Below are 26,580 nucleotides of genomic sequence, written 5' to 3' on the forward strand. Positions count from 1 at the left end.
GCCCTGCTTTCTCTGCCCTTTCCCTGGCTGCCTCTCTTGGTAGCAGAAGGACGCGGGAAGCTTTCTGGAGCCCTTCCACTTTCGGGCCTGCTGGGGCCTCCGTGCTTGCTTTCCCTGCTAACCCAGCCTGTGTTCTCACTCTCCGCCGCAGGTGGAAGATAGACTTAGGAGAACTAACCACAGCTCCCCCGACGCCCAGGCTAAGCTCGCAGGCAGAGCACTGGAGCCGCCGGTGCCTTCCCGCTCAGAGTCCTTTTCCAATGGCAACTCCGAGTCTGTGCACCCCGCCCTGCAGAGACCAGCGGAGCCGCAGGTAGCGCAGCCCCCTGGCTGTGGGGGACCGACCACCGTAGATCGGGTGTTACCGGAGGAAGGAGACTCAGGGCCAGCTGGAGGCAGGCAGGACATGCTCAGTTACAGGGAAGGGAGGGTCTGTTGAGCTCACTAGGAATGTCTGCTCAAGTGCAAGGTCCTGAGCTTGATTCCCAGTACCAAAAAAAAAAAAGAATATTTGGTCTGTGAGTCCTGCTAACGTTTACCTTCCGCAGCCCAGATGGGAAGCGCCTCCTCCTAAAATAACATTTTTGTAGCTGAGTCTTTAGAGGGTTACTGTTGCAGACATGCAGAGGAGAAGCAGAAGCTCTGCCCGGCATTGTAAACCTGCAGCTCCACGTTTGATCCCTGGCCCAGGCCAGATGTTCCAGTGAGCCCAAAAGAACCAGGAGTTTTGGATTTGTCTAAATAAAGGAGCCATTTACCAACTTCTGAGGGGGTTCAGACCTGAAACAGCACGATCCGGGAGTTAGGCGTGGGCTCCCGGGGGTCAGGGCAGAGGGAGGGCGTCCGAGGCTGAGTGCGGCAGGGGTTACCGGGGAGTCCCGGCAGGGGCCGCCGGCCCAAGGTCGCAGACAACCCTGAGGCACCGGAACAGTTGCCGCTTAAGAGTCTGCCTTGCTGTGGGGTCGTCTGCGCTGTTGGGCGAACTGGTTACGGTGTTGTGTGGAGGGAACAAAGGCTTGGGTTCTTGAGGCAGAAGTCAAGGATCGGAACCAGTTCTGCAGTCCGCAGCGCCCTTGGGCAGCGGGCTCTGCAGCGAGGAGGAGCAGTGGAGGACAGGCCCAGCCCCTGGCAGAGGCTGTGCAGCGAACGCAGACGCGGGCTCGGCCAGAGGAGCTGGACTGTCCGCAGCCAGGTAGCTCCAGAGTAGGAGTAGAGAGAGGAAAGCAGGAGACGGGGAGAGAAAAGAGGCCAGCGGAAGAGGCTGCACAGCGCCTTTGCATTGTTCACCAAGTGCGTGGGACAAAAGCTTTTGTTCTGGGAGTTAGACTTCAGACAAACAGAAAATCTCTGCACGGCCACTGACTGTATGTAGAACGTATGAGTTCCTAGGTCTCGTGAGTCGAGACTAAATTAACGTTGTACCTGGAGATAGCCTCCCTTCCCCCTTTCATTTGTAAGTTGCTTTTGGCTACAACCTATAGGACACTGTGTGAGGGAAACTTACCTCGCATGGGACTATGTCTTAAATCCCGTTACAATTTTAGGAAATACTTACTTTTCCATATTATCCCCCTACAAATCTTAAACACATTGGATATCTATATACTAACTCATGAAATCATTTGAACCTCACCTGAAAATCACAGAAAACGTATACCTGGAGCTATGTCTCACATTAAAATACATCGTGATTTGGTATTTCATGTTTTTATTGAATACATCAACATAATAGGTACATAGCTAGAATTATGTAAGTTTCAGTGTTGAATGAGTATTTTAAATCAATAAAGTGTAGTTAAATGAAAACATTTCAGATTATTTCAGAGATTGTTTTCCCAGTTTATAAGCAACCCGATAAACTCAGCTGACAAGTAATTGTCATATTTGTTGAATTGTCAGTGAGTCAGTCTGGTCATGTAACAGCAGTCTTTTCACAAATCTCATGCTACTGAATATTTTAAAGGAATAGTAATTCCTTTTTTCAAAACAAGTAATGAAGGTTCTGAACAATAACTAGGTTATGAATGTTTTAAGCGTTGGAAGAAAAGAGAAAAATCTTCAATGTATTGGAAACCCTGGCTGTTAAGTGGCGCTGTCACAGTGTGTTGAAGCCGGGGACTTTGTGTTTGCTCACTGGCTGGGTGGCTGTTTCTTGGTGGGGAACCTCACACTCCCAGTTTCCGATCCTGTGAGGTTGGCGGGTGCTTTGTCTCAGTCTCATGACCCTCCCGCCTTTCTCTGTCTCCCGTCTCTGCTTGATGTGGACGCGTGCGGCTCACTATCTCCCGTTAGGGTCTCCCAGGCCCCACACATACTGCCCCCTGTAATGTTGTTGGACATGGGCAGTTTCCTCATCCGTGTGCATGTGTTCCTTCTCCTTCCTGTGTCCCCTCGGCCACCTCTGCCGTCTGCCCCTTGCTGCACTGCCCTCGGTTTGCATTACGCCTGTCCCTTCTTGCTTGGGATTTGATATTTTCTGCAGACTGCATTGAACGTTTGTGTTTTGTTCTCTCGTAAGGTACAGTGGTCCCACCTGGCATCTCTCAAGAACAATGTTTCCCCTGTCTCGCGATCCCATTCCTTCAGCGATCCTTCTCCTCCCAAATTCGCACACCACCATCTTCGTTCTCAGGACCCATGTCCACCTTCCCGCAGTGAGGCGCTCAGTCAGAGCCCCGACCCTAAGTCGGAGGCGCCCGAGCCCACCCCCAAGGCTTGGGCTAGATCAGACAGTGACGAGGCGCCTCCACGGGTAAGGAGCAGGCAGACAGGCCGCGCTGCCTCTTCCTTGTTGTCGTTTCTAAAGGGGACTTGAGGGGATTATGGGCTGGAGCTTTCACTGGAGTTGAAGGGGGCAGTGGAGTTTCAGAGGAACTTTTTATGGTGGGGAGGAAGTTCCGGTTAGGCAGCTCTAAGCAGCCGGTGGCCAATTAGCTTTTTATCTTGTTAATGCTGTGCTTAAAACATAGAGTAGCGAAATGGTTTAAGAGAAGAAAGTTACAAAGAATATGCTTTTAAGCCGGGCGTGGTGCCGCACGCCTGTAATCCCAGCGCTGGGGAGGCTGATGCAGGAGGGTCATTGTGAGTTTGAGGCCAGCCCAAACTCTATAGTGAGACCCTTCTCAGAAAGACCAAAAAAAAAAGCTTCAACAGCAAGTGGAGTCATAATTCATACATTTATACAGAAGTTATTATTTTACACATTAATCAAAGCCAATTTTCAGGAAAGATCTTACAAGGAAAATCTCAAAGAAATGTTGCTTCTCCCTTTTCAATTGAAGGGTTTTTGTTAATTACTTAACAGTAAAATTATACAAAGGGCATATTTTCTTGTGTTTTTTTCCTGCACTTGGAATTTGCCTCCTCCAAATATTGTCTTGCTTCCCCCCAGTCTTTGCTTCCTGCAGCCCATTTGTAGATCACTGTGGTTTCTTTGAGCTTATTTTCCTGCCTCTCACATTACCTCAGCAAAGTGCCTCACCTGGCCCCTGCGCCGGCCTCAGTGCACACGTCGTGGTGTGTCCCGGGCATAGGAAGGCCGTATGTCCGGCCTGGGCTGCTGTGGGCTGCTTTTTTCTCCGTGCTGTACCACTGGGGGACCTGGGAGGGGGGCCAGGGAGGATAGCCAGGCCTCTTTTAAAAATATGTGTCGGGGAATCTTTGCTCTGTGAAAGTTTGCAATAATGTAATCGCTGTATTTTCTACTTAAAGGTTCCTGTGAGAACAACATCTCGTTCCCCTGTCCTGTCCCGTCGAGATTCCCCGCTGCAGGGCAGTGGGCAGCAAAATAGCCAAGCGGGACAGAGAAACTCCACCAGGTAAGGAGGCGGGAAGGGCAGCAGCAGGGTCCCGTGCTGTCCCAATAGTCCGTGGTGGTCCGCTTTCATGCGTGTGCTCGCAAACACTGAAGCCCCAGCGCAAAGAGACTAGCCTGTTTCTTTAGAGCCGTTAAAACCCAGTCCTGTGAGTGTCAGGTTGACCTATAGTAAAAGGTATCTACTGTAGTAACTGGGAAGCAAAACCTACCTGGCGTAACAGCAGGCGGAGAGGTGAGGCTCGTGCTCTGACGGAGCTTCCCGTCCTAGGGGAAGCTGTGGGGCCTTGTAGTGTAGAATCATAGACCAAGTCCTGAGATCCTGTGGGGAGCTAGGAAGTCAACCAGGTAGTGCCTTTTCAGGTTGTGGAGCAGCTCTGTCCGATGCGGGAGCTGTTAGGCCTGTGAGGCTTTTCAAGTTTGAACCTTAATCTAATCACAGTGAAATGACGACACGTGATCCCCATGCATGTGTGGCTAGTGGCTGCAGTTCCTGGCGTGTCGTGTTTTGTAACTCGATCATTACCGAGCCTCTTGAGCTGGCTCTGCTCGGCTGGCTGCGCTGCACTCCTGTGGCGTCTCTGCTGTGAGCCCTCGGCCTGCCCTCGAGTCCTGTGCTTCCTGGACACGCCCCACGCAGCTCACAGGAGAGCGCTTGGGAGCGGGGGGCGGCGGGGGGGACGGTGCTGCGTGTGATTGCTGCACCAGTGGAGCTGTTCACGTAGCAGTAAGAGCTGAGTTTGTAGCGTGCCAGCAGTGGCTGGTGTCCATGTGGAACGGTCGAGTTTTGTCACTTACTGGAGGAGGACTTCGGTGTGCTGACGGCAGGATGTTAGGGTTTGTGAGGGTGCCTGAGATGGAAACCCATGGACAGCGTCACCGTACCCGGGCTTGGATTCGGTGCTGTTCGTGGGTTGCTGTCTCCTCCCTGCGTTGGGCCCCGCATCTGGGGACCCAGCGGTAACTGTTCTTCTTTCCTAACAGCAGCATTGAGCCCAGGCTCCTGTGGGAGAGAGTGGAGAAGCTGGTGCCCAGGCCGGGCAGTGGCAGCTCCTCGGGGTCCAGCAACTCCGGGTCCCAGCCCGGCTCCCACCCCGGGTCCCAGAGCGGCTCCGGAGAGCGCTTCCGAGTGAGATGTAAGCGGCCCTCCGTGGCTCCTCCGTGCACAGGCCGCGCTGGCTGTGTGGTCTTCCCTGAAGAGGGCCGCGTGTCCCGCAGCGGTGCTCTAGTCAGATTGCCAGTGACACCGGAGTTGTAAGCAGAAGGGGCTCAGTGGAGAAAGTTCTGTAGTGTCTAGCAAGGGAGCGTGGTTAACGGACTTGCCTGAGGTCCTCCGTGAAGGGTCTGAGCTAGGACCGGAACTTGCTTTTCCCCGGGATGGCTTGCAGCGCCTGTGCTGTCGCCAGTGCTGCTTATGGAGGGTGTGGCGCAGTGCGCTGTGCCCGCCTCTGCCCGGGGCCAGACCTGCGTGGGTGCAGCCGGGGGAGGGGCAGGGCGGCCCCGCCGGGACAGCTGCGTGCACACACTGTGTTGATGTGTCCACTCTCCGTGTCTCCCTTGCTTTAACAGCGTCATCTAAGTCAGAAGGCTCCCCATCCCAGCGTCTCGAAAATGCAGCCAAAAAGCCTGAGGATAAGAAAGAAGTGTTCCGCCCCCTCAAGCCTGCTGTAAGCACTGCACACATCTGTCTTCCGGTGTGAGGGAGACCTCTCGATGAAAGCTGTGGTGGGAGGGCTGGGGCCTGAGCTCAGCGGTAGAGCACTTGCCACGATGCCCTGGGTTTGAGCCCCAGGGAGGCAAACAGGGAAGAGGGTAGCGGGACCTTAGCTCTTGCTGCTGGTGCCTCCTTGACGAGGGGAGCGTAGGGGTCGCCCTGCCCCCGACGCGCCTGTCTCTTCTCCTGTCCGCATCTTTTTTCCTACAAAAAGTCCTCCGGGGACGGAAACCTCTTTCCTAGCATTATAACCATGCACTTGGTGTTCAGGCGCTTTACAGAGAAACACAGAGGAGTAGTTTTTACTTGATGAAATTTCCTTACGAGGAAATGAAACCACAAAAGAAGGAAAAGCCTTTTTATCGCTTTGCTTGATGCTAACGTATTTTAAAAGTGCGTTAACTTACTTCTGAAGAGTTCGGCATTTACCAAACTGGCTTTTAGGAATTTTTTTCTTCAAGTGGTAGTAAGGAGTGACCCAGGCCCTCCACGCTGAACTATATCCCCAGTCCTTTTTAAAAGTTTCTAGCTTGAGACAGGATCTGACTGAGTTGCTTAGACTAGATTCAGGCTTGCAATTCTCCTGCCTCGGCCTCCCAGAGAGCTGGGTTTTAAGGCCTGCAGCACCATACCCAGCAAAGACCAAATGTGCGCTTACTGTGTTTAAAACTCCCCTGCGACAGTTTTGCCTGTGGGCCCTTGGGGGACAGCTGGCTGCTCCTCGTACTTGCTTTCTCTCTCTGCTGCCTGACTGGCCGCTTGACTGCATCGGTTGGGGGAGTTTAAAGCTGTTTGTGCTTCGATTTCCTGCTTGAACTGACTTCTGCACTTCTCCCCCTTGGCTTCCTCTGCCTTGCTCCCTCTGTCTGTGCGTTCCGGGATGCCCGAACCGCTGCCGCCCTCAAGAGTGAAGTGGTAAGCCCCTCCCCCGCCCCCAGAGTGGGCCTCAAAGCTGCGCCCAGCGGCAGCAGCACTGCTCGCCCTCCCACCTCACCTCAGATTGAAAAACCTGAAACTTCTGTGACTTTACTTCCTGTGTGCATAAAATATGCTGCATTTATTGTCTTCGTTATTATTAAGTGTAGCTTTTTCAAACAATTGTTTAGAAAGCTACAGCTGTAAATGTTAAGTATTTAGAAAGACCTGTGACCTTACACTTGATCCCTGTTACCAGAGCCGCAAACACTGACAATAAACATATCAGTGCAACAGAGAAAAAAGCTGTTGGAACTGCTAAAAATAAAAGAGAAAAGGCTACCTAGCTTTTCTAAAAAAATCACTACTTTTAAATAAAATTCCCAAGTCGAAAGGTGAAATTAGGGTTTGTATGAAAACACAGAATGTAAATAACAATTATTCTTTTTGTTTGTTTGTTTGAGACAGGGTCTTGCAGTGTAGTTCAGGCTGCCCTTGAAGTCTCCATGTAGCCCAGGCTAGCCTGGAACTCTCAGTGACCCCCCCAGCTCCAGTCTTACGTTACGCTCAGTAAACTGATAGGAACCCAAGTTTTTCAGTAAGGAGGCATGACGGGCAGAGAAGCCCTGTGGAGTCTGTGTTAGCAGGGACGGTTTTCCTTCCTGTTCACATCCTCACTGGCCGAGACTGGGGCGGGGCAGCAGTGAAGCCCACCTACCTGCCTGCCCACGGCAGGCTGCCCTCGCCCTCCTGGTTTGGTGGTCGGGAGCTGTGGGCCTCACTCTCCGTTTCCATAGGCCTGGAATTGTCAATAAAAGGTGGAAGAAAACTTAAAAATTTTCGGTCGAACCTATTTTAACTGGGAGCTTGTTTCCCAGGTACTGTAGTTCCTGTTAAAGAAATTTTTATCGTACATGCCAATATCTTTACATCAAAGCTTAGCTGTCTGTCTAGGTGGTGTTTTGTTTTTGCTTCTTGTTTTGGTTTTTTTTCCTACAGGGTTTCACTCTGTAGTCTGCTGTAGTCTTGAACTCACTGTGTAGCCTAGGTTGGCCTCAAACTCTCAGTGATCGTCCTGCCTCGGCCTCCTAGAACAGGGATTACAGGCCTGTGCCAGCACACCTAGCTTACATAGTTTTGGATGTAGAATTTTTACCTTATATTTGGAAACAAAAACAAAACAAGCTGTCAAGCTTAAAAGCAGATTGCTGTGTCACGGCGAGGTTTGAGTTGCCCACATCATCTTTGGGGTTTTTGGTGGGGGGTCTTTTTAAAAATCTGTCTCTTGCTTATTTGACTACCTGGGAAAGCGCAGCTTCACGCGAAACTGGCAGGCACTAAGCAGCGTGAGAAAGCAGGCGCGTTAGCTGAGTGCAGGAGCCCGCCGCTCGAGGCGGCCCGCCGCCCCCGCCTGACTCTTCTCCGACCTGGCTGTAGGATCTGACCGCACTGGCCAAAGAGCTCCGCGCAGTGGAGGATGTGCGGCCGCCCCACAAAGTGACGGACTACTCGTCCTCCAGCGAGGAGTCGGGCACCACAGACGAGGAGGACGAGGACGCGGAGCAGGACGGGGCGGAGGAGCCCTCCTCGGGGCTGGAGGACGCCAGAGCAGCGTCAGTCCCTGCGTCCTGGAGGGGGGAGCGCGGGCCCCTGTCCCTGTGCGGTGTGGTCTTCCCGGACTCGGCCGCGGGCAGCGCTGGTGTCCGTGGGTGCACATGGCCGTGCGCCCCAGCACGATAGACAAGGGGAGATTCCAGTTCCGTGTAGCCACCTTAACTAAACAGGAAGTATTCTCATTGTTCTGCTCAAAAACAAACCAGTGCAAGGGAATTCCCTGTAGGAGGGGCAGAGCTAGACCCTTACTTTACCCCCGGGGGCGCAGCTCCTCTTCACTGAACAGCCTGTCCTTCGCCCCCCGGCGGGGCGCTTCATCCCGAGTCTCACCCCAGCAGGTCATCTCTGAATCTGAGCAACGGCGAGACAGAGTCCGTGAAGACCATGATCGTTCACGACGACGTGGAAAGTGAGCCGGCCATGACGCCCTCCAAGGAGGGCACGCTGATCGTGCGCCAGGTACCTGTGTGTCTAGTGTGTCGGCAGAGGCTGCGCTGCTCCTGTAGTCATTAACCCGCCTGCTCATCCACTCACTCACGCTGTTTCTCCATCGTCATCTGTTCTCATGGTAACAGCCCGAGGGGAGCGTGGCCAGGGCAGGGAAGCAGGTGCGCGCTGCATGCCGCCAGGGTAGCTGGCAGTGTCCACCCACATCGCTGCTCCCTGCATGCCCGCAGCAGCCCTCATCTCAGCACCACGCCGAGTCTCACAGTCTGTGTCTGAGTGGTAGAGAAGCCAGGGCGCCCTGAGGGCAGGCTTCGCCCAGAAGCCTGATTCTCTATGCCCGAGGGGTGTGACAGTGGCCACAAGGCAGGATGGGTCTCCCGGGGCACAGGCCACGGGTCTCTCCTGTGCCCCACGCGCTGGCTGCCCTTCCTGAAGGCTTCAGCATGTCTCACCAGATCAGTTCGGATCAGTGTTTACAGCTGCCCATCCCCCCTTAGCTTAGACTCCATCCAAGTGAGCCATGAGGTCCTGCTGGAGCTAGGACCCGCTCCAGCTCCTCCACCACCACCCCCCGCAGGATGGGAAGTAGGAAGGGCCGGACAGGACAGGATCGGGATTCACAGGAGTTCCTGGCTCCTTTCTAGGGCTGAAGGCAGAGAGGGGCAGTGGCGTGGTGAGCTGGCACCCTGGAGGGAACCGTGAGCCTCTGCTGGCCTCAGTTGTGCAGCCCCCAGCTGAGTCTGAATTCTGTTAGCACAGTCTGAGCATTTGGCTGGGCAGTGTTAGCATGCAGGCCAATTCCTTGGTTTCTCCTTGGTCCGTGAGCAGAGTTGGAAGTCTCACAACACCGTAAACCAGCAGTAATGTTAGGGGCGTAGGCGATGTCAGCAGCGCTTGAGCGAGACCAGTGTGCCTGTTTTTTCTACAGAGTACAGTTGACCAAAAGCGCGCCAGCCATCATGAGAGCAATGGCTTTGCCGGTCGCATTCACCTCTTGCCAGATCTCTTACAGCAAAGCCATTCCTCCTCCACTTCCTCCACCTCCTCCTCCCCATCCTCCAGCCAGCCGACACCCACCATGTCCCCACAGACACCCCAGGACAAGCTCACTGCTAACGAGGTATGTCTCGCACCACAGCTGGCTGCTTTCCTAGGCTAGAGAAGCACCGCCTAGGAGCTAGTTGCACAGGAGACTGCAGCGCCCAGCCGCCCGCCTGCTGCTTCCCCCACCCCGCCCCAGTAACACGTTGCAGACCCACAGACAAACCCCCTAACCCTAGAGCCATGTCCCCAAAACCTACCAGTCCCTGCGTTCCTTCTCTAGGTGAGGGTAGTTGCATGGCTTTTTTATTCGATTTTTAAAAAATCTAAATACAGTGATTGCTGTCTTATCAGATTCATTATGTATTTGGCATGAAATTCTTATAGTCATGTGGAATCTACCCCCTTTTCATTCTTTTTATCCAGTAAATACAGGATAGGAAAATTTTGTTAAGTGGGCTTGACCTTTACCTACACAAGGTCCTCTATAGGAGTTTCCTTCAAACTAGGCTTAGATTGTTTTTTTGTGTTTCTTTGTTTCTTTGTTTTTTTCCTAGGGAGTAGTTCTTGTTGTTTACTCTTATTTTCACCAACCTTTTTGAAAGAATTTCTTTCCTTAAAATTCATAGTCGCTCTGTTTGAGAAGGAGCTGAGTGCCTTGGGGGAAATTCAGGAGAGCAGGAATGTTAGGCAGGAACTGAGTGAGCGTGCTCAGAATTTCAGGTTTTGCGTGGGAAGTGCTGTGTTGGTGGCGTGGCTGTTCTGCAGGCTGGGTGCGAGCTGGGTGGTGCCCAGGGTCCTGCCCTCTGGAGCACCCTGCCCTTGATGGAACTAGGGCTGGGCCTCCCAGGAGATTTGGTCCCTGCCATGTAGCCAAAAGTCAGGGGTGGTCGGGCTGACCTCTAGCTTCAGCCAGTCCTAAGGAAAGCACCGAGCTGAGTTGGCAGCCACTCCCACTGTGGTTCCCTCGTTAGAATCAGGAAAGCCTCCCCACCTGAGCAGCAGGCGCAGGCCAGCTGCTTCCCGAGCTGGCCGAGGCCTCGAGTGCAGGGAAGGGGGCCCGCCGCGGAGTGCTCGGCGGGGCTGGGGAGCGGGCGGCGGGGCTCCGAGTGCCCTTGGCAGGGTGAAGCAGGCTGGGACAGGCACTCAGTCAGGCCTGCTGTTCTTCCTCCCGAGATGCTGTGTACCCTCCTACTCTGAGCATTCCGCCTTATACTTGGACCTGCACTTTGCTTCATCTTACTGTATTTTACTATAACCCTTAACTCACTAAACCGGCAAATTTATTTTTGTTTGTTTTGTTTTTAATCATCATTACATTTCCACTTAACAATTCGTTTCACTTTCTTTATTTTTTTAAGTTATATTATTAATGAAAGCACCAGCTCTCTTAAAAGATCAAGGGATCTGCCTTGTGCTGTAATTTGCACCTTTCACTACTGACCTCCTGTTTGCTGTGGGTGTGTGGTGTCATGTTCTTAAAACGGTAGCCAGAGCCTCCATAGCTTTCTAGCAAGAGGCTCATTAAATAAGTAAAATGAAGATTTGCCACTGTTCCAACGTAGTCCCTGGGCTTTGGGAGGGGAAGTATATTCGGGAATGAGTGAGCTGCGACCACAGCATTCCATACGTCCTTTAGGAGTTCACAGTGGGTTATTTAATTAATAAGCAACTAGAATCCTGAAGGGCAGATGCTCTTGGCGGCTTGCAGGTCACTGTCCTAGACGTGCATCTCTGGAAGAGGTGTGGCTTGTGGGGCAGCGGGGCTGTGGCCTGCTGGGGTGCTCTGTGCCCTCTTGGGGGTGCCCTGCAGAGTTGCTGGGGACCCCGCAGGAAGGACAGGGTTTGGATGGGGAAGTAGTGCAGCGCAGCTATGGATTGGGATGTTTTTTGAATGTTCACTTTTGAAATGCTCTTGTATTAATGAAATTGAAATTTACATTGCAGACTCAGTCCGCTAGTAGCACACTCCAGAAACACAAATCTTCCTCCTCCTTTACACCTTTTATAGACCCCAGATTACTACAGATTTCTCCATCTAGCGGGACAACAGTGACTTCTGTGGGTAAGTACAGCAGTGACAGGAAAGAGCCACCACCAGGGCTGGGTCGCTTTGCACTGTTCCCGGCTCAGCATGGCACCGCGCCATCCCAGGCCCGGCCCGCTCCCAGTGCCTTCTGGGAAGTGAGCTGCATAGTGGGTCTCCTTTCTCCACGCACGTTTCTTACACAGTGTCTTGTCCTCGACGGTGTCAGTTACGGCATGTGAACATTTCCTCGAGTGTCGTGCTGTTGTGGGGAGGCAGGTGTGCAGGTGTGTGTGCGTGCGGGCATGCACACGGAGGATAACCTCCCATATCCTGTGTTGCAGTGGGATTTTCCTGTGATGGAATGAGACCAGAAGCCATAAGGCAGGATCCTACCCGGAAAGGCTCAGTGGTCAATGTGAACCCTACCAACACTAGGCCACAGAGTGACACCCCTGAGATTCGTAAATACAAGAAGAGGTTTAACTCCGAGATCCTGTGCGCTGCCTTGTGGGGTAGGTGTCCTGCTGCTCTGCTTGTTTTATTCCAAAGAGGGGCAGATCTTCTGAAGAGGTGCTGCTTCGAGTGCTGGTGGGTTTTGTGACTTCCAAGGCTGCGTGGTGCTTTCCCAGGCATTCCAGCAGGGTGATGCTGGACTGAAGGGTCTCTGGCTGCCTGTGTCCGTGCTTCCGGTGACTTCGGCCTGACATCCACAGATGGTTAAAGGCAGCTGCCCCGGCCACCGCTGCAGGGGCCTTGGAGCTGCTTCTGCTGAGTCTGCATGACCTCTTCACCCGGGACCCGAGGGGCAGCGGAAGGAGAGCTGCTGTCCGGGCAGCTCCTGCCTCCCCAAGCTCCAAAATGGGCCTTTCTGCTGCTCATCTTTATCCTTTCCTCCAGACCCCCTCAAATAGGCCTGCCTGCCGTGGGCGGGGTGCAACCCGAGAGTCTCTCCCACCCTTGTATGCGGGGAGATGGTGGGCTTGATGCACTCGAGAGGAATCTAAGGAAGAACTGGAAATGGGGGGTGTAAAGGCCATCAGAGAGGCCCGCATTCCTTTCCTTCCCTTTCTCCTGTCTAAGGAGCGGTGTCACCGTCACCGTGTGGCTGGTGTGGGCGCTCCTAGCTCTGACTCCTCTCACGTACTTTCCCTCTGGGCAAGGAGGGCGCTGCCCTCTTCTCAGGTGACCACCCTGCCCGCAGGACCTAAATGTGGCCTCTCTGTATCCTCAATGCAGGGGTGAACCTGCTGGTGGGCACGGAGAGTGGCCTGATGCTGCTGGACAGAAGTGGCCAGGGGAAGGTGTACCCTCTGATCAACAGGAGGCGCTTCCAGCAGATGGACGTGCTCGAGGGCTTGAACGTCTTGGTGACGATATCTGGTGAGTGCTGTTAGGAAGGCTGTGACCCAGCTAACGGCTCGGTGGTTTTGCACGCCAAACACAGCTAACTGGTCTTGGACGAGCTGGCCAAATGAGATCCCTGTACGGCCACATAGCTGGGGCGTGCACCGAGTCCCCGTATCAGTGAGGTCTTGTATAGGGTGGGACATGGTTAGTTGTTAGTAGCAGCTCATTGTAAGCCAAAGTGGATTGTTTGTGGTGGGGTTCACACTGTGTGATACCTTGCATGGGGTTTGGCAAATGTGTAGAGACAGACCAGCCGTTACTGATTGCTCAGGCTGGTTCCAGTGCCTTAGAAATCACTGCTCATCTTTCTTGCTGAGGCCCTGGCAGCAGCTGACCTGCTGTCTCCATGGTTTTCCTTTTCCAGAAGGTCACATGACTGAATCATGGTGCCTTGCAGTCTGTGGCCCTGTAGGCTGGCTTCTTCCCCTTGGCAGTACACCTTTCAGGTTCCTCCTTGTCTTTTTGTGACTTAGTTCTTTTTCCTTTTATTGCTGAGTAGTGTTGTATACACGGATGCACCATGGTGTATCCCTTCACTTACCGAAAACCTTCGTTACTTCCAAGCTCTGGCAGTTGGAATCAAGCTGGTCTATAAAGCTTGGTGTGGAGCTTCACACGTGGACATGAGCTTCACCTCGGGTGTTTGCTGTCACCTCAGAGCACACCTGGAGACTTCTGTGTCTTCCGAAGCAGCCGCATCACTCGTTTCTGTCTCCACGTCCCCATCAGCAGTGTTGTGGGTTTCAGCTTCCTGACGGCTTAGTGCAGCGATCTCTCATCATCTTTGGAGTGTCCAGGTCCCTGACTGTAGGTGCTCTTGAGCACCTTTCACACTCACTGGCCTCTTCCTGGGTGTGGTACCTCTCAGATCTCACTACATTGTGTGCCTTGGTGTTTTTCTTCCTGTTGTTGAGTTGTAAGAGTTCTGTGTGTATTTCAGACAGAAATCTTTTATCAGATTCATGTTTTGCAAAGTTTTTCCCTTTCTGTGGTTTATCTGTTCATTTTCTCTAACAGTGTCTTTTGAGGAACCAGATGTTCTAGGACAATTTTTTCCTTCCATGAATTGTGCATTTTTTGCTTTACCTAAAAACATTGCCCAGTCCAAGATCACCTAGGTTGTCTCCTACTTTCAGAAGTTTGCTGACTTTACATTTCACATTTACGTCTGTGATCCATTTTAATTGATTTTTATAGAAGAATCAAAGTCAGTGTATTAATTCATTTTAATTTGCATTTGGATATCTAGTTATGGCAGCATTTACTCTTTTTTGGGTTTTGGTTTTGGTTTTTTTCCAGCACCAGGAATCAGACTCATGACCTCATGCTTGCCAGGCAGGTGCTGTGCCGCTGAGCTAAATCCTCAGCCCCAGCATTTACTTTTTTAAAAAAGCTGTGCCTTCTCCATGGAATCGCCTTTGCCCCGTTGTCAGAGGTTGCTTGATGCCTTTGTGCGGCTCTGTTTCTGGGTTGTTTTCTTCTACTGATCACCTTGTCTGTCCTCTTGCTGATAACCATGCTGCCTCGATTACTGTGGATGTGTAGTGAATCTTTGAACTCAGGAATTGCCAAGTTTTTCAGTATCATGTTGACTATGTTAGGTCTTTTGCCTCTGTGTAAGTAGTTTATTGATATACACAAAATAGCTTGCTATGGTTTTGATTGGGGTTGTGGTGAATGTACACATCAAGTTGAGAAGAACTGCCGACTTGGCAATGTGGGATCTTCCCATCCATGAACATGGGATACCTCTCCATTTCTTTGGTTGTTCTTTGATAGCTTTCATTAGAGTTTTGTAGTTTTCCCTGACTAGATATTGAAAAGGCCTATTGTGTTTGATTTATGCCTACTTCTTTTTGTAGTGTTAGTATAAATGATGTGTTTTAAATTTCAAATTCCAGTTATTTGTGGCTGGTTTGTAGTACAGCAGTTGACTCTTGGGTAACAGGCTTGTCTCCTCCTAACCTCGCTATAATTGCTTATTAGTTTTAAGAGGTGGTTTTTTTTTTTTTTTCGCTTTTGTTTTGTTTTCTTTTTCTGTTGCTCATCCTTTGGTATTTTCTACTAGACAGTTGTGTCTTCTGTGAGCAAAGAGTTATTTATTCCTTACCAGTCCTTACACATTGAATCTCCTCCTCTCATCTCAACAGCGTTGGCTTGGACACCCAGTGTGGTGTTTAATAAGGGTTGTGAAATCTAGGGCAGAAAGCGTCCAGTTCCTCAGCATTGTGATGTTAGCTGTAAGTGTGAGGTAGACCACGCCGAGGCAGTTCTGTTTTCCTGAGAGTTTTTAACACCTTGATGTGATCGTGTCTTTTTCTCTTTACTCTCTTGGTGGGGTTGTGTGGCTGCTTTTGCTCAGTACCAGGTTTTTGTTGCTTATAGCATAGCTGGTTCCTCTTTGTGACTATGCCATGTTGCCTTACTCATCCTGCTGTTGATAGAAACATCTGTGTGGTTTCCTGGGGCAAGGCCATTGTGAGCATTTTTGTTAGTGTGTGTATATGTGTGTGTGTGTGTGTGTATATATATATATGTGTGTATGTATGTATTACAGGATTATATGTAGGGTGTGCATATACTGGCTTTAACCGATAATGCCAAACTTTTAAAATAGTTCAACACTAGTTTATAAAGTTTTAGTTGCTCTACACTTTCCTTTCCTTTGATTTTTTGTTTTAAAATTCTAGACACTTATGGTTGTATGATTGTATCTGTTTATAGTTTTAATATGCATTTGATATTGTTGGCCCTCTTCGTGTAGCTGTGAGATAAACGCATTTTGTGCAGTACCCATTCTAGTGTTCTCCTAGTTTGTCTGTTGATTTATTTCTCTTTTGATTTGATTTATAGGACTTGGTTACATAGTATAGATGTGAATCCTTACACCTGTTTAATTTGCGACTTGCCTCCTCCCAGATTCAAGTCCCTGTGGTTGGGGACTGCTTTAACCCTTGCACTTACCTGTCTAAGGCGAGATCACAGCTGCTGTACAGTTGACAGTCAGGGGAAGCATGTGCGTGAAAGTGTCTTACAACCTCTTTTGGTTTTGTTATTGGACAGAAGGTTATTTGAACAAATATAGGGGAAGAAAAACACTTAGTTTCTCCTATATTTTCACCCAGTAGCAATCAACGCAGAAGACTTTTGACTGTAAAGGTGTGGAGATTTGTCCTCAGCCCCGAGCAAGCAGTTAATTCTGCAGTGTAGACACCAGCCGAGTGCCCTGTAAGTCAGGTCACTTCTGACACTGCCTGGCTGCTAGTCCCACAAGCATGCCGCTCTGCACCCCCCCGCCCCCGCAGCAGTCTAGTCCTTGGGCAATTCTGACCACCAGGTCACAGATTGGGCTGCACACGACTCCCTTCCTTGGGTTCGAATAATTAGCTAGAGTAGCTCACAGAACTCAGGACTGTGTTTGCAGCTTAATTGTAAAGGACGTCACAAAGAATGCAGATGAAGGATGCGCGCATGCAGTGTAGGAGAAGGATGTGTAGCCTCACCTCTGCTTGCTCTGCCGTCTGGAAGTTTGTCCAAAGAGTCTCTGTGGCTTTTAGGAAGCCTTCATTGTGTAGAGTGATTGACAGGGTTACTGGCCGGGGGGGATGGACTTCAGCTTCAGCTACTCTCCCTCCCTGGAGGGTGGAAATAGGGCTGAAAATCCCCACTAGCAGTTCTGGCTTAGGGTTTCTGGTGAGCAAGTCCCATCCTGGAGCCAGGGAGGGGTTGCCAGCCACGCCAGTCCCACAGTTCCTAATGCATAGGAAGTCGCCACGGTGAAGACCCCAAGAATTCAGAGGGACGTCTCCAGTTCCACAGTGTCACAGCGCTATTGTGTGGCTCATTGACGTGATCCATGTACACACAAGTGCAAGGCCTTCTACACCTTGTAAGCTTTTCCTGCTAACCATGTCTATACCCACTGGTAATTCTGTAGGTATTTCAAAGATTCATCTGAAGAGCTTAAATTGAGTTTGTAAGAAAACAAATTGAGTTTGTAAGAAAACATGGATACAAAATAATTTACGTAGGGGGAGCTAGGGATTTAGCTCAGTGGCAAAAAGCGCCTGCCTGGCAAGCGCAAGGTTGTGAGTTCGATTCCTGGTACCGGAAGAAAAAAAAAGTTTACATAGGGGAAATGATAGTTACTGTTTATTGACGTTTGTTTTGGTTACCATTATTAATGATGATGCCTATTTTTAAGTACCTGCATAAAATATTGATATTTGTTTTGCTAGGTAAAAAGGATAAATTACGTGTCTACTATTTGTCCTGGTTAAGAAATAAAATACTTCACAATGATCCAGAAGTTGAAAAAAAGCAAGGCTGGACAACTGTGGGCGATTTGGAAGGATGTGTCCACTATAAAGTGGGTGAGTTGTGGGGAAGTCGGAAGGGTTCAGTTTACAACTTCGACGCTTGTCATAATGTGTTTCTGAGAGGTGGGGCCCCTCTGGGTCTCCTGTTTCTAGCATCTTCTCATCATGATTCCTCCTTCGCACCCTCCATAGGGTTCGCTTCAGAGTGACCCGTTAAGGAAGCTTTGCTGGTGAACAGCAGCTGACTAGGGTCCTCCTTCCACTCCAGCTCGAACTGTGTACAGGATGAGGTCCTGAGTGGCCACCACTGGGCTCTGCTTGGGAGTGTGGCCCGCAGCACCTCAACCTGTGGCTCGTAATTGGGTGACCGTGCTGTGTGCTGGGTACCTGGCTGGCTGGCTGGGGAGCCTGGCAAGCAGCTTGGTGGCATCCCCTCAGTGTGCATGTGGTGATCCTTGTTAAGGAAACGGCGCAGGAATGAACCCCAGTCCATTCTGGTCATCGATGGAAGATAGTAAAGATATTGATACTGATGGTAGAACTAAAGGGGAAGTAACAGTGCAGCAAAATTAAAAGCTTTATGGGAATGGTGATGGTTTGGGCCAGGAAGGGCTCTGTGTTCCTGACACCAGTTGCTGTTACTGAATGGTGCTTCCTGTTTGCGTGTTTTGGTTTTTTCCATGTTTGCTGGTGAAAGGGCGTACTCCAGGCAGTTTCCCTGTGGTCATGGGTATAATCCTTCACATTACCTTTTTGTTCATGTAATCTGTTACAAACCCCAGCTCCGTGGTTAGTAGTGATTATAGGAGGCAGCGCAGTATTTGAGATGATGCTGAGTGAGAACTGGAATGTAGCACTGTTTCTTCAGAATAACTTTGAGATTTGGATTTTTTGTGTTGTGCTCATGGGAAATGCTTCTGTTTGTTGAACTATAACTGAAATCATCTCAGGCCAAACATAGCGAGCATTTGAGAGCAGCTCGGCTGTTGTGGTTTGGGGTTTTTGCAAGGGGAACAATATAATACGGGACACACATTTTATAAGATTATTTATAATAGTCACCCAAAGAATGATACACAAAAGAGTGCAGGCAATCTGTCCACACGCTAAGACCAAAGAATCTAGACGAGGGCCTGGATCCCATGATAATGTCCTGCATGAGGCCAGCTGAAGACCTAGAGCTCATGACATCGCCCTCAATGAGTCCAACTGGCAGCCTAGAGCCCATGACACTATCTCATGCAGGCCTGTTTCACGGATCTGCTCTGGGAAGGCCCAAAGGTCAGTGGTAGAAGCTAGAAAGTCTGCCAGTGAGAGGAAGGATCTGTGCTAACAGGCTGAGGGATCTGCACTGGAGCCAGGAAGTGGATCTCAAAGTTAGAAGCAGAGCTCCCCTGTAACCACAGCCGTCCTCAGCAGCAGTGAGGTCCCAAGCTCCTCTGATGATGAGGAAAGCTGAGTTCCCATCAGGAAAGCCAACTCAAGCTTCTCCAAGAGGTTGAGCAGTGCACCGTCTTCCCCTCTGGAGCCAGGAAGTGATGCTCAAAGTGAGGACCAGAACTCCCCAAAAGTGAGTGGAAGTTGTTCTCAGTGGCAGTAAGGTCCTGAGCGCCTTGGACGACGAGAACATCTGAGTTCATCAGGAAAGCCGGCACAACAAGATCCTCCAAGAGAACCAACAGCTCCCAACAGCTTCTCGGCTCCCAGCAGCCTCTCTTCTTCTCCAGTTCGCCTCTTGTGCTGCCGGCGACAACCCTTAGGTGGGCCTCCCACGCCAGCGCTACCTCGTCAGTCCAGCTGGGGGTTATACACTGACTGCCGCTCGTCAGTGCGCATCGGCCCTGCACGAGCGGGTGTCGTGCAGGGTGCACCGTGGCCTGGAGGGTGACCTTGCACCAGGCTTCTTCTCAGAGCATGGCAGGCTCTTCAAGCAGCTGCTCTCGCAGAATGAGACGTCAGTGTTTTCTTGAGAAAAGTATGCAGAAGACCATCCATTCGATATCTTTATAGTGTCACCAAGAGCAGGGGAGTAAAGTCTGTTTACATCAGTCAAAATTAAGTCAGTTCCTCGGTGGCCCTGGTACATTCCACGTGCCGGACAGCCACGTGTGTCTCGTAGCTGTCATTAGCACTCACGGCAGACAGAGCCCTTTGCCACTGTTTCAGACAACGCTGAGAAACGTAGTTGGACAGCCTCTCGTGGTCCTGTGTCTCAGTGTCAGCAGTTTCTGAGAACAGGGACGCTGCGTGGAGCTGGACGGAGCCATCAAGTTACCAAGTCCTCTCGTGCACAAAGAGCGCAGTGGTAGCTTGATGTCAAGCAGCGTGTCTGCAGAGCCCAGAGCTGCTCATGGTCGGGGACTTGGCACTTTCCCGAATGTGAGGGAACCCAAACAGCCTTGAAATGGGGGAGACTCCTCGCCTAGTTGAAAAGCTGTTCCCTGGTGCAGAACGTCAGCGAGCTTCCTGGAGCTCGGGGCCAGCGTAGGTCAGGGAATGGTCAGGAGCGCTGCATGACTTGGGCACAGGTCCTGTCGTCTGTGGACAGATAAGGGCTTAGGAGCATTGGACCTGGCCTCCTTTGCCCCTTGGTTTGTGTGTGCCCTGGCAGGGTGTGGAGGAAGCTGCCGAGTTCTCGCCCTTTTGTTGCACGTTGGACCCTCATCACCAGTGAATCCTTGTGAAGTGAGACCAAGCCCTCGAGGGTTCAGGGCAGGGCCCCTGGCGCTGACCTGGATGATAAAAATACTCCTTGGGACCTCAGAGAAGGGGCACTGTATGTGTTCATGGACGGTGCCCCAAGTTTTAGAATTAAACCCCATGAAGCATCGAAGCACAGATGTGTGTGGTTTGATCTCTGCATTTTGTTTTCCCCTGCTGGTTTCGATGAGTCGATAAAAGGGATATGTGTAAAGTGTGAAGATGACAGCTAAAGGAATTTAAAGTTCCATGTTGAAGCTGGTATGTACATCCTTGCCTTTTTTATTTATTCCTTTTTTTTTCTTTTTTTTGCAGTGAAGTATGAAAGAATCAAGTTCCTGGTGATTGCTTTGAAGAGTTCTGTGGAAGTGTATGCGTGGGCCCCTAAGCCATATCACAAATTCATGGCCTTTAAGGTAACAACACACACGCGTGCATTGAAGAGTACAGTAGCCACGCGGGGCAGGAGTCAGTGGGAGGAGTCTGAGGGCTGAGCACTGAGGGTCTGAAACTGTGCGTTAACATGGCACATAGCTGTGTCCCGCGAGAGGCTGTTCCGATGTAACACAGTCAGCTTAGCAGTTTTCCAAGCTCTGAGAAGATCGGCACGCTGATGTGGCCACAGGAAAGCAAAGTAGCATTTCCACTCTGTACTACAAAGCACACCTTCAGCCAGTCCTGGTGGAGCACACCTGTAATCCAGGCTGAGGCAAGAGGATCTCAAGTTCAAGCCCAACCTAGGCAACTTACTGACTTAGTGAAACCCTGTCTCAAAAGAAAAAACAGGACTGGGGATGTAGTTTAGTGCAGAGGTCCCGGGTTCAATGCCTAGTACCACAAAAAATTTTAAAAATAAAAAATATTTAAAGCAGACCTTCATCCAAAAGGGTGTGTATAAAGATCTATACGTATCCTTGTAGATGTGCTTTTTGTAACAGAAAGTATCCAAAAATAGGCAGTTCTGAAGGGCATCTATTCAGTAGAGTACTGATTTTAAAATTATGGAGATTGTTAATAATACAAGCAAAGTGTATTTACATTAAATGGAAATATGAAGTTAAAATACATATCATTTGGTCCTATTTTTATGTGAATTAAAATCTACAGATGCAGCATAGAAACTAATGTTTGAAATGAGGTGGCTTTGCCATTTGGCAGTCACGGCTTTAGGAAAGTAAATAAATGCAGGCTTTGCTTTGAGGTTGGGACCACGTCCATCGTTATACTTCTGTGTCTGTGGACACAGCCTGCCTCTGGTGGTTAGGTTTCTAAGAGTTGTGGATAAAAAAACTTTTTAGTATGCTTAATAGCATACTGTATTTAAATAAAGTTGCTCTTTAAAAAACAAAGACTATAAAATTAGCTGTCATTACCTCCATGTAGTTTTAATAATTCTGTTATACCTGGGTATACGCCTGTAATGGCTGCACTTGTAGGAGCCTGAGGCTGGAGGATCACTATGAGTTCGAGGTCATTCTGGCTGTACAGTGAGTTTGAGACCAGTCTGAACTACATAGCGAGACTGTCTCAAACAGCAGCAACAAAATTCTTCTATAAGTTGAGTTTGTGCTGACTACAGTTTTGTGAAAGTCTTAGTTAAAACAGATACCGCTCTGACATTATTAGACAGGGCCCATTTTACTGTAGGGTGACAAGTAAGAATTTTTCATGCCAAATGATTCTAATTAAAATACTTCTGATACATTGTACTGGAAAGGTAAGTTTCCATTGCTTGGAAAATTTACATTTTTGGACTGTTTATTACTCAACTCCCCAGTGAAGCAGGATAAAGATGCTAGAATATTCAAATAAATAAACCCTAGTGTTACTGACGAGAGATAATTGCTACCAAAGCAGACCATCTCCTGCAGTTGGGCCTGGATGTCCTTTGTGGCCCAGGTGCTGTGCAAATGCGGTCGCATTGAAATTAGTGCAGCTTCATTGTCACCCACCCCGGGAGGAGTGAGGGACTGCAGCTGTACAGTGCCGCAGCCTTGTCTGCCACACTGAAGCCTGTCGCCAGAAGTGGGTCCTCCTGGCTCCCATGGTGACGAGGGTGACAACACTGGCCGGATTCTCAGTGTGTGACTCTTGGGCTTTGTCCTCCGCCACTGCATGCTGTGTGGTGGGCCGCAGGGCCTAGTTGTACTTCACCTGTGCCCCTGAGCGAGACACGGCAGGACAGTAGGTACAGTGTGGAATTCCTGGGCTGGGTAGGAGGGGTTTCAGAGTCACCTAGCAGAGATGTCTGCCAGGTGCTGATTGTGGGCCCAGCACAGTAAAGACACGCTGTGAAGAGGACTTTGCCTTCCGTGGGTCGCCGGCTCGTCTGGGGCCCCGGATGTGGAGAGTTCTGCTTCCTCTCACCTGTCTCACTCTCCACAGTCATTTGGAGAGCTGGTGCACAAGCCCTTGCTGGTGGACCTCACTGTCGAGGAGGGCCAGCGGCTGAAAGTGATCTACGGATCCTGTGCGGGCTTCCACGCTGTGGACGTGGACTCGGGATCCGTGTACGACATTTATCTACCAACACACGTAAGAAAGAGCCCACACTCTATGGTTGGTTGACTGGCTTCACTTTGTTTTCCCTTCTCCTCTGCTCTGCTTAGTGAACTAACACGAGCAGGACTCGCTCGCTTCCCCTTGGGGAGGGGTGAGTATGTGGGTGATGTCTCATTTCCGGCAGCTCCCTGCCCAGAGACCCATGCTGGCTGCATCTCGCGCCAGAGCCTTAGCACTCGCTTGACTAACGTGGGGATGGGGTGGCAGCAGCTGCTGTAGGCAGAGCACCCCTGGGGCAGGCCGGGGTCCCACTTGCCCTGTGTTCCCGGGACCCGGGAAGTGGGAGTCACTGCAGTGTGTGGCTTATGAAATGGGTACCGTACGGACTCCAGGATGTCAGGTTAGCCATGTGCGTCACCAGGCATAGGGACTGGGCATCCTCATACCCTCTCACTGAGCTCTTGTGGCTCTGTGAGCCACAAACCGTCCTCCTGTGCTCTGTCCTCCTCCCCAGATCCAGTGCAGCATCAAGCCCCACGCGATCATCATCCTCCCCAACACGGACGGCATGGAGCTGCTGGTGTGCTACGAGGATGAGGGGGTGTATGTGAACACGTACGGCAGGATCACCAAGGACGTGGTCCTGCAATGGGGAGAGATGCCGACGTCTGTGGGTGCGTCGCCCTGGGAGGAGGCAGATGGGGTGGGGCTTGGCCGTTCTCTCCTCCTCCTGGTTTGTGGGTTCAAACCCTCTTCAGGCTGCTTAGCAAACTGGTGAGCTGGAGACATGGAAGGTTAGACTGCAGACACTGGAAGGCACCATCTGTTTCAGAATGCAGTGCAAGTGACTGCTGTATGCTTTTTGGAACAGCTATCACAGTCCTTCATTTACCCCTGAAAACCATTGAAAACCGGGCTGATGTTTTTAAGGACTTAGAGGACAAGAGAAGGAAGAGGCGCGGTCAGGGTTGAGAGCAGTGGTCACAGCAGGGAGCACCTGGGCCGTCTCCTGGTTTGTGTTCAGGAGCGGGGCTGATGTTTGAGGTCTCCTGGCTGCCGGTCTGGTCGTCATTCTCCCCCTGCTGTTCTGCTGGACCAATGCAGATGGGCACTAGATCTGCCCTGCGGTCGTCTCTGAGGAGAAGCGAATGCCTCGGGGAAGTGGTCCGTTCGTGGTCAGCTCAGCCACCTGCTTCCCACGCTAGGGCCCCACAGTCGGAGCTCCTTAGCACAAGGCCTCGAGCACCAGGCCTTTGGCGAGCTGTGCACATCACAAGTGGCATCTGTCCACGGCTCCTCCGTATCTTTAACACTCCTGTGTCTTCTCTTCCTGAAAGCGTACATCCGATCCAATCAGACCATGGGCTGGGGTGAGAAGGCCATCGAGATCCGGTCCGTGGAAACCGGTCACCTGGATGGTGTGTTTATGCACAAGAGGGCGCAAAGACTCAAGTTCCTGTGTGAGCGCAATGACAAGGTACGTGTCCCCCGGGGCTTCTCTCGAGTTGCGGCTGCCTTTTGGCACTGGTTTCTTCCCGTGGGGCGTGGTGACAGTCTTCCCACAGTTCCGGTGGATGGGAAGGACTTTCCGGGCGTGGGTAGCGACGAGGGCCTGGGAGGGCACCCGCTCACCCCGCCCTGTCCGCCCCCCAGGTGTTCTTCGCCTCGGTGCGTTCTGGTGGCAGCAGTCAGGTGTACTTCATGACCCTGGGCAGGACGTCTCTCCTGAGTTGGTGAAGCAGCGCCATCCGGGCGCTGCCGACTCCAGTCTTCGCAAACCTGAGAACTTGGAATTCCTTGCAACTGGAGCTCAGAGCCGCTTGGTGCCACCGGGACAGCTGTGCGCAGGCCTCGTGCGATCGCCACCCCCTTTGCCAGTTTATCCCTGGTCTCTTTTTCTCTGTACTCAAAAGTAAGCCCAGGCTGCGTTGCCGCTGGTGCTCCCCAGCTCTCCCACCGGTGCTAGAAGTCGGGTGAGCCTCTCCGCGGCTCCGGAATTCCCGTCTCTTGGAGGCTCTGTCCTGTGGGTGTCGCAGGTTCGGGACAGTTGCGCCATCGGCTTTGTGGGCAGTGGGCACAAGGAGGTGAAAAGCGGTGGTGTGAGGAGCAGTTTGCTGGAGCAGAGAGCAGATTTAATATAGTAACATTAACAATGTATTTAATTGACATTTCTTTTTGTAATGTGACAATATGTGGACAAAGACGAAGGTGCAGGTTTAAGAAGTTAATATTTATAAAATGTGAAAGACCGTTACTAGGATAACTTTTTGTGGATGGGTCTGTGGGTGGGTGGGTTAAGGTTCCCGTTTTGTTTCTTTGGATATGGGGGTGGTCCTGGCCGAGAACTCAGTCATTTTTCTGTGTACCAAGTTTTGCCTAACTCATGTGCAGGTGGTTCTAAAAAAAGAAAAAAAAGGATAAAGAAAACGTGTACATTTTGTATAATGGCCAGAACTTTGTTGTGTGACAGTATTAGCACTGCCTCAGTTAAAGGTTTAATTTTTGTTTAAACCTAGAAGTGCAACAACAGTTTTACCACAGTCTGCACTTGCAGAAAAAAAAAAAAATTCAACCTTTTTTTTTTTTTGCCTACCTCATTGTTTTTAATGCATTGAGAGGTGATTGAGTTTATGTTTTTGGAAGAAAACATTAATGTTTAATTTAATCTTAATACCAAAACTATTGGGCTGAAGTCTGGCTGTTACTTTGTCACAGTCCCGCAGGCGCAGGAGACGCGGCCCCAGAGGGGAAGCAGCCTGTGCGCCGCCTCCGCGCGGGAAGCCGGGAGTCAGTGCCCGGTTCCCTGCAGCAGTTGGCGGGCAGCTGTCGCCTGCAGTGCTCTCTAGTTTTGTCAATTGGAGGTCAGCAGCAGACAGGTGGCCCCGTTCAGATAGTCACACAGCTGTTCAGTGTTGCAGGAACCTTTTCTTGGGGTGAGGGTGTGTCCCTTTTCTAAAAATGCAATGCACTAAAACTATTTTAAGAATGTAGTTAATTGTACTTATTCATACAGATGGCATCTTTCTGTGTTAGGTGTAATATCGAAGCCCTAGCTTTTCTTGTTTTCTCACTTGCTCTGTTTTTTTAAACTAATTTTACTTTATGAATATGTTCGTGACATTTGTAATAAATGTCTTGAGTAATAACTGGCTTCCGGTTTTGTGCTGTCCCTCCACCCCTCCGGGGACACCACGGGCCTGGGGAGGATGTCACCCAGGGCACCAGCTCTGCCCCTCGTCCTCTGCTGTCCCGAGTGGGGTCGGTGTGGGAAGCCGCGCCGCACTTCCCCGCCTGCTCTTCTTCCTCTGTGGCAGCTTCCTTCGCTGAGGTGAGGGCTCCGTCTCTTCCCCTGGGAACGCCACCACTGTCTGCGAGCCAGGCTTGTGCTCACCGTCCATGCCCAAGGCAGCGCTCGCCTCCTGGGCAGCGCGGCGAGCAGTGCATCATGGGGAGGGGAGCAGCTCAGGGCCACCCCTGCCCTGGCCCTAGAGCACCGTCAGAGGTGGGCAGACGTCTGAAGAAACCCAAGGATGGACACCAGGACCCGGGAAGTCACGGGGGTGTGGCATCATGTTTTCCCTGGCCACGGGCTGCAGCTTGAGAGTCTGCAGTCACTGGGGATTGTGGATTCTGCAGGAGTTGCTGTCTTAGAGCCTATTTCCCTCTGGGGCCTGTGGGAGGGGTCTGCTCAAGTCCCACCTGGCCACACCCAGCTAGCGTCCTCCTGGTGTGCTGTCCTCCGCAGTCCTGTCCTGGGATCCGCAGTGACCTGTGACAGCTGGGGCGCAGGCCCACTGAGGTTCCTCACTCACCGTTGTGAGCTGTGGAACGGGGCAGGCGGGAACACCGTCCTCCCTCGCTGGGGTAGCGCTTTCCGCATGGAAGTACCAGTGTGGCAAGACTGCGAGCGGGACGTGTGAGGTCCGCACTGTTGCCCGCAGAGCCCGGCCAGCCTCCGCGTCCCCGGCCAGAGCTGTGACAGGCGTTCCCGCATGTGAGCAGCAGAGCGCCGGCCTCTGCTGCTCCTCACATTCGATGGGAGAGAAAACGTTTGCGGAGGTGGTTCTGTTACGCCAAC

The 26,580-nt window shown here is 51.2% G+C and overlaps 1 protein-coding gene across 20 annotated transcripts in view; it reads left to right on the forward strand.

The window, feature by feature from the left end:
• Positions 1-25,648, forward strand: part of Map4k4 (mitogen-activated protein kinase kinase kinase kinase 4) — a gene marked incomplete at its 5' end in the record, with an annotated part of 136,702 nt that extends 111,054 nt beyond the window's left edge. For 2 of the 20 annotated variants that reach the window (XM_013522767.1, XM_013522772.1), the window contains 18 exon segments: positions 152-313; positions 2,519-2,752; positions 3,712-3,818; positions 4,799-4,950; positions 5,384-5,481; positions 6,435-6,443; positions 7,881-8,056; positions 8,393-8,516; positions 9,433-9,624; positions 11,493-11,610; positions 11,916-12,086; positions 12,811-12,954; positions 17,220-17,354; positions 20,316-20,416; positions 22,386-22,559; positions 23,017-23,176; positions 23,840-23,979; positions 24,156-25,648. In XM_013522767.1, coding sequence (XP_013378221.1) covers positions 152-313; positions 2,519-2,752; positions 3,712-3,818; positions 4,799-4,950; positions 5,384-5,481; positions 6,435-6,443; positions 7,881-8,056; positions 8,393-8,516; positions 9,433-9,624; positions 11,493-11,610; positions 11,916-12,086; positions 12,811-12,954; positions 17,220-17,354; positions 20,316-20,416; positions 22,386-22,559; positions 23,017-23,176; positions 23,840-23,979; positions 24,156-24,239 — 2,481 coding nt within the window. 20 annotated transcript variants of the gene reach the window in all.
• Positions 25,649-26,580: the final 932 nt, after the last annotated feature.

The sequence above is a fragment of the Chinchilla lanigera genome, unplaced genomic scaffold (assembly GCF_000276665.1).
Source record: "Chinchilla lanigera isolate Chin_1 unplaced genomic scaffold, ChiLan1.0 scaffold00069, whole genome shotgun sequence".
Classification (NCBI taxonomy): domain Eukaryota; kingdom Metazoa; phylum Chordata; class Mammalia; order Rodentia; family Chinchillidae; genus Chinchilla; species Chinchilla lanigera.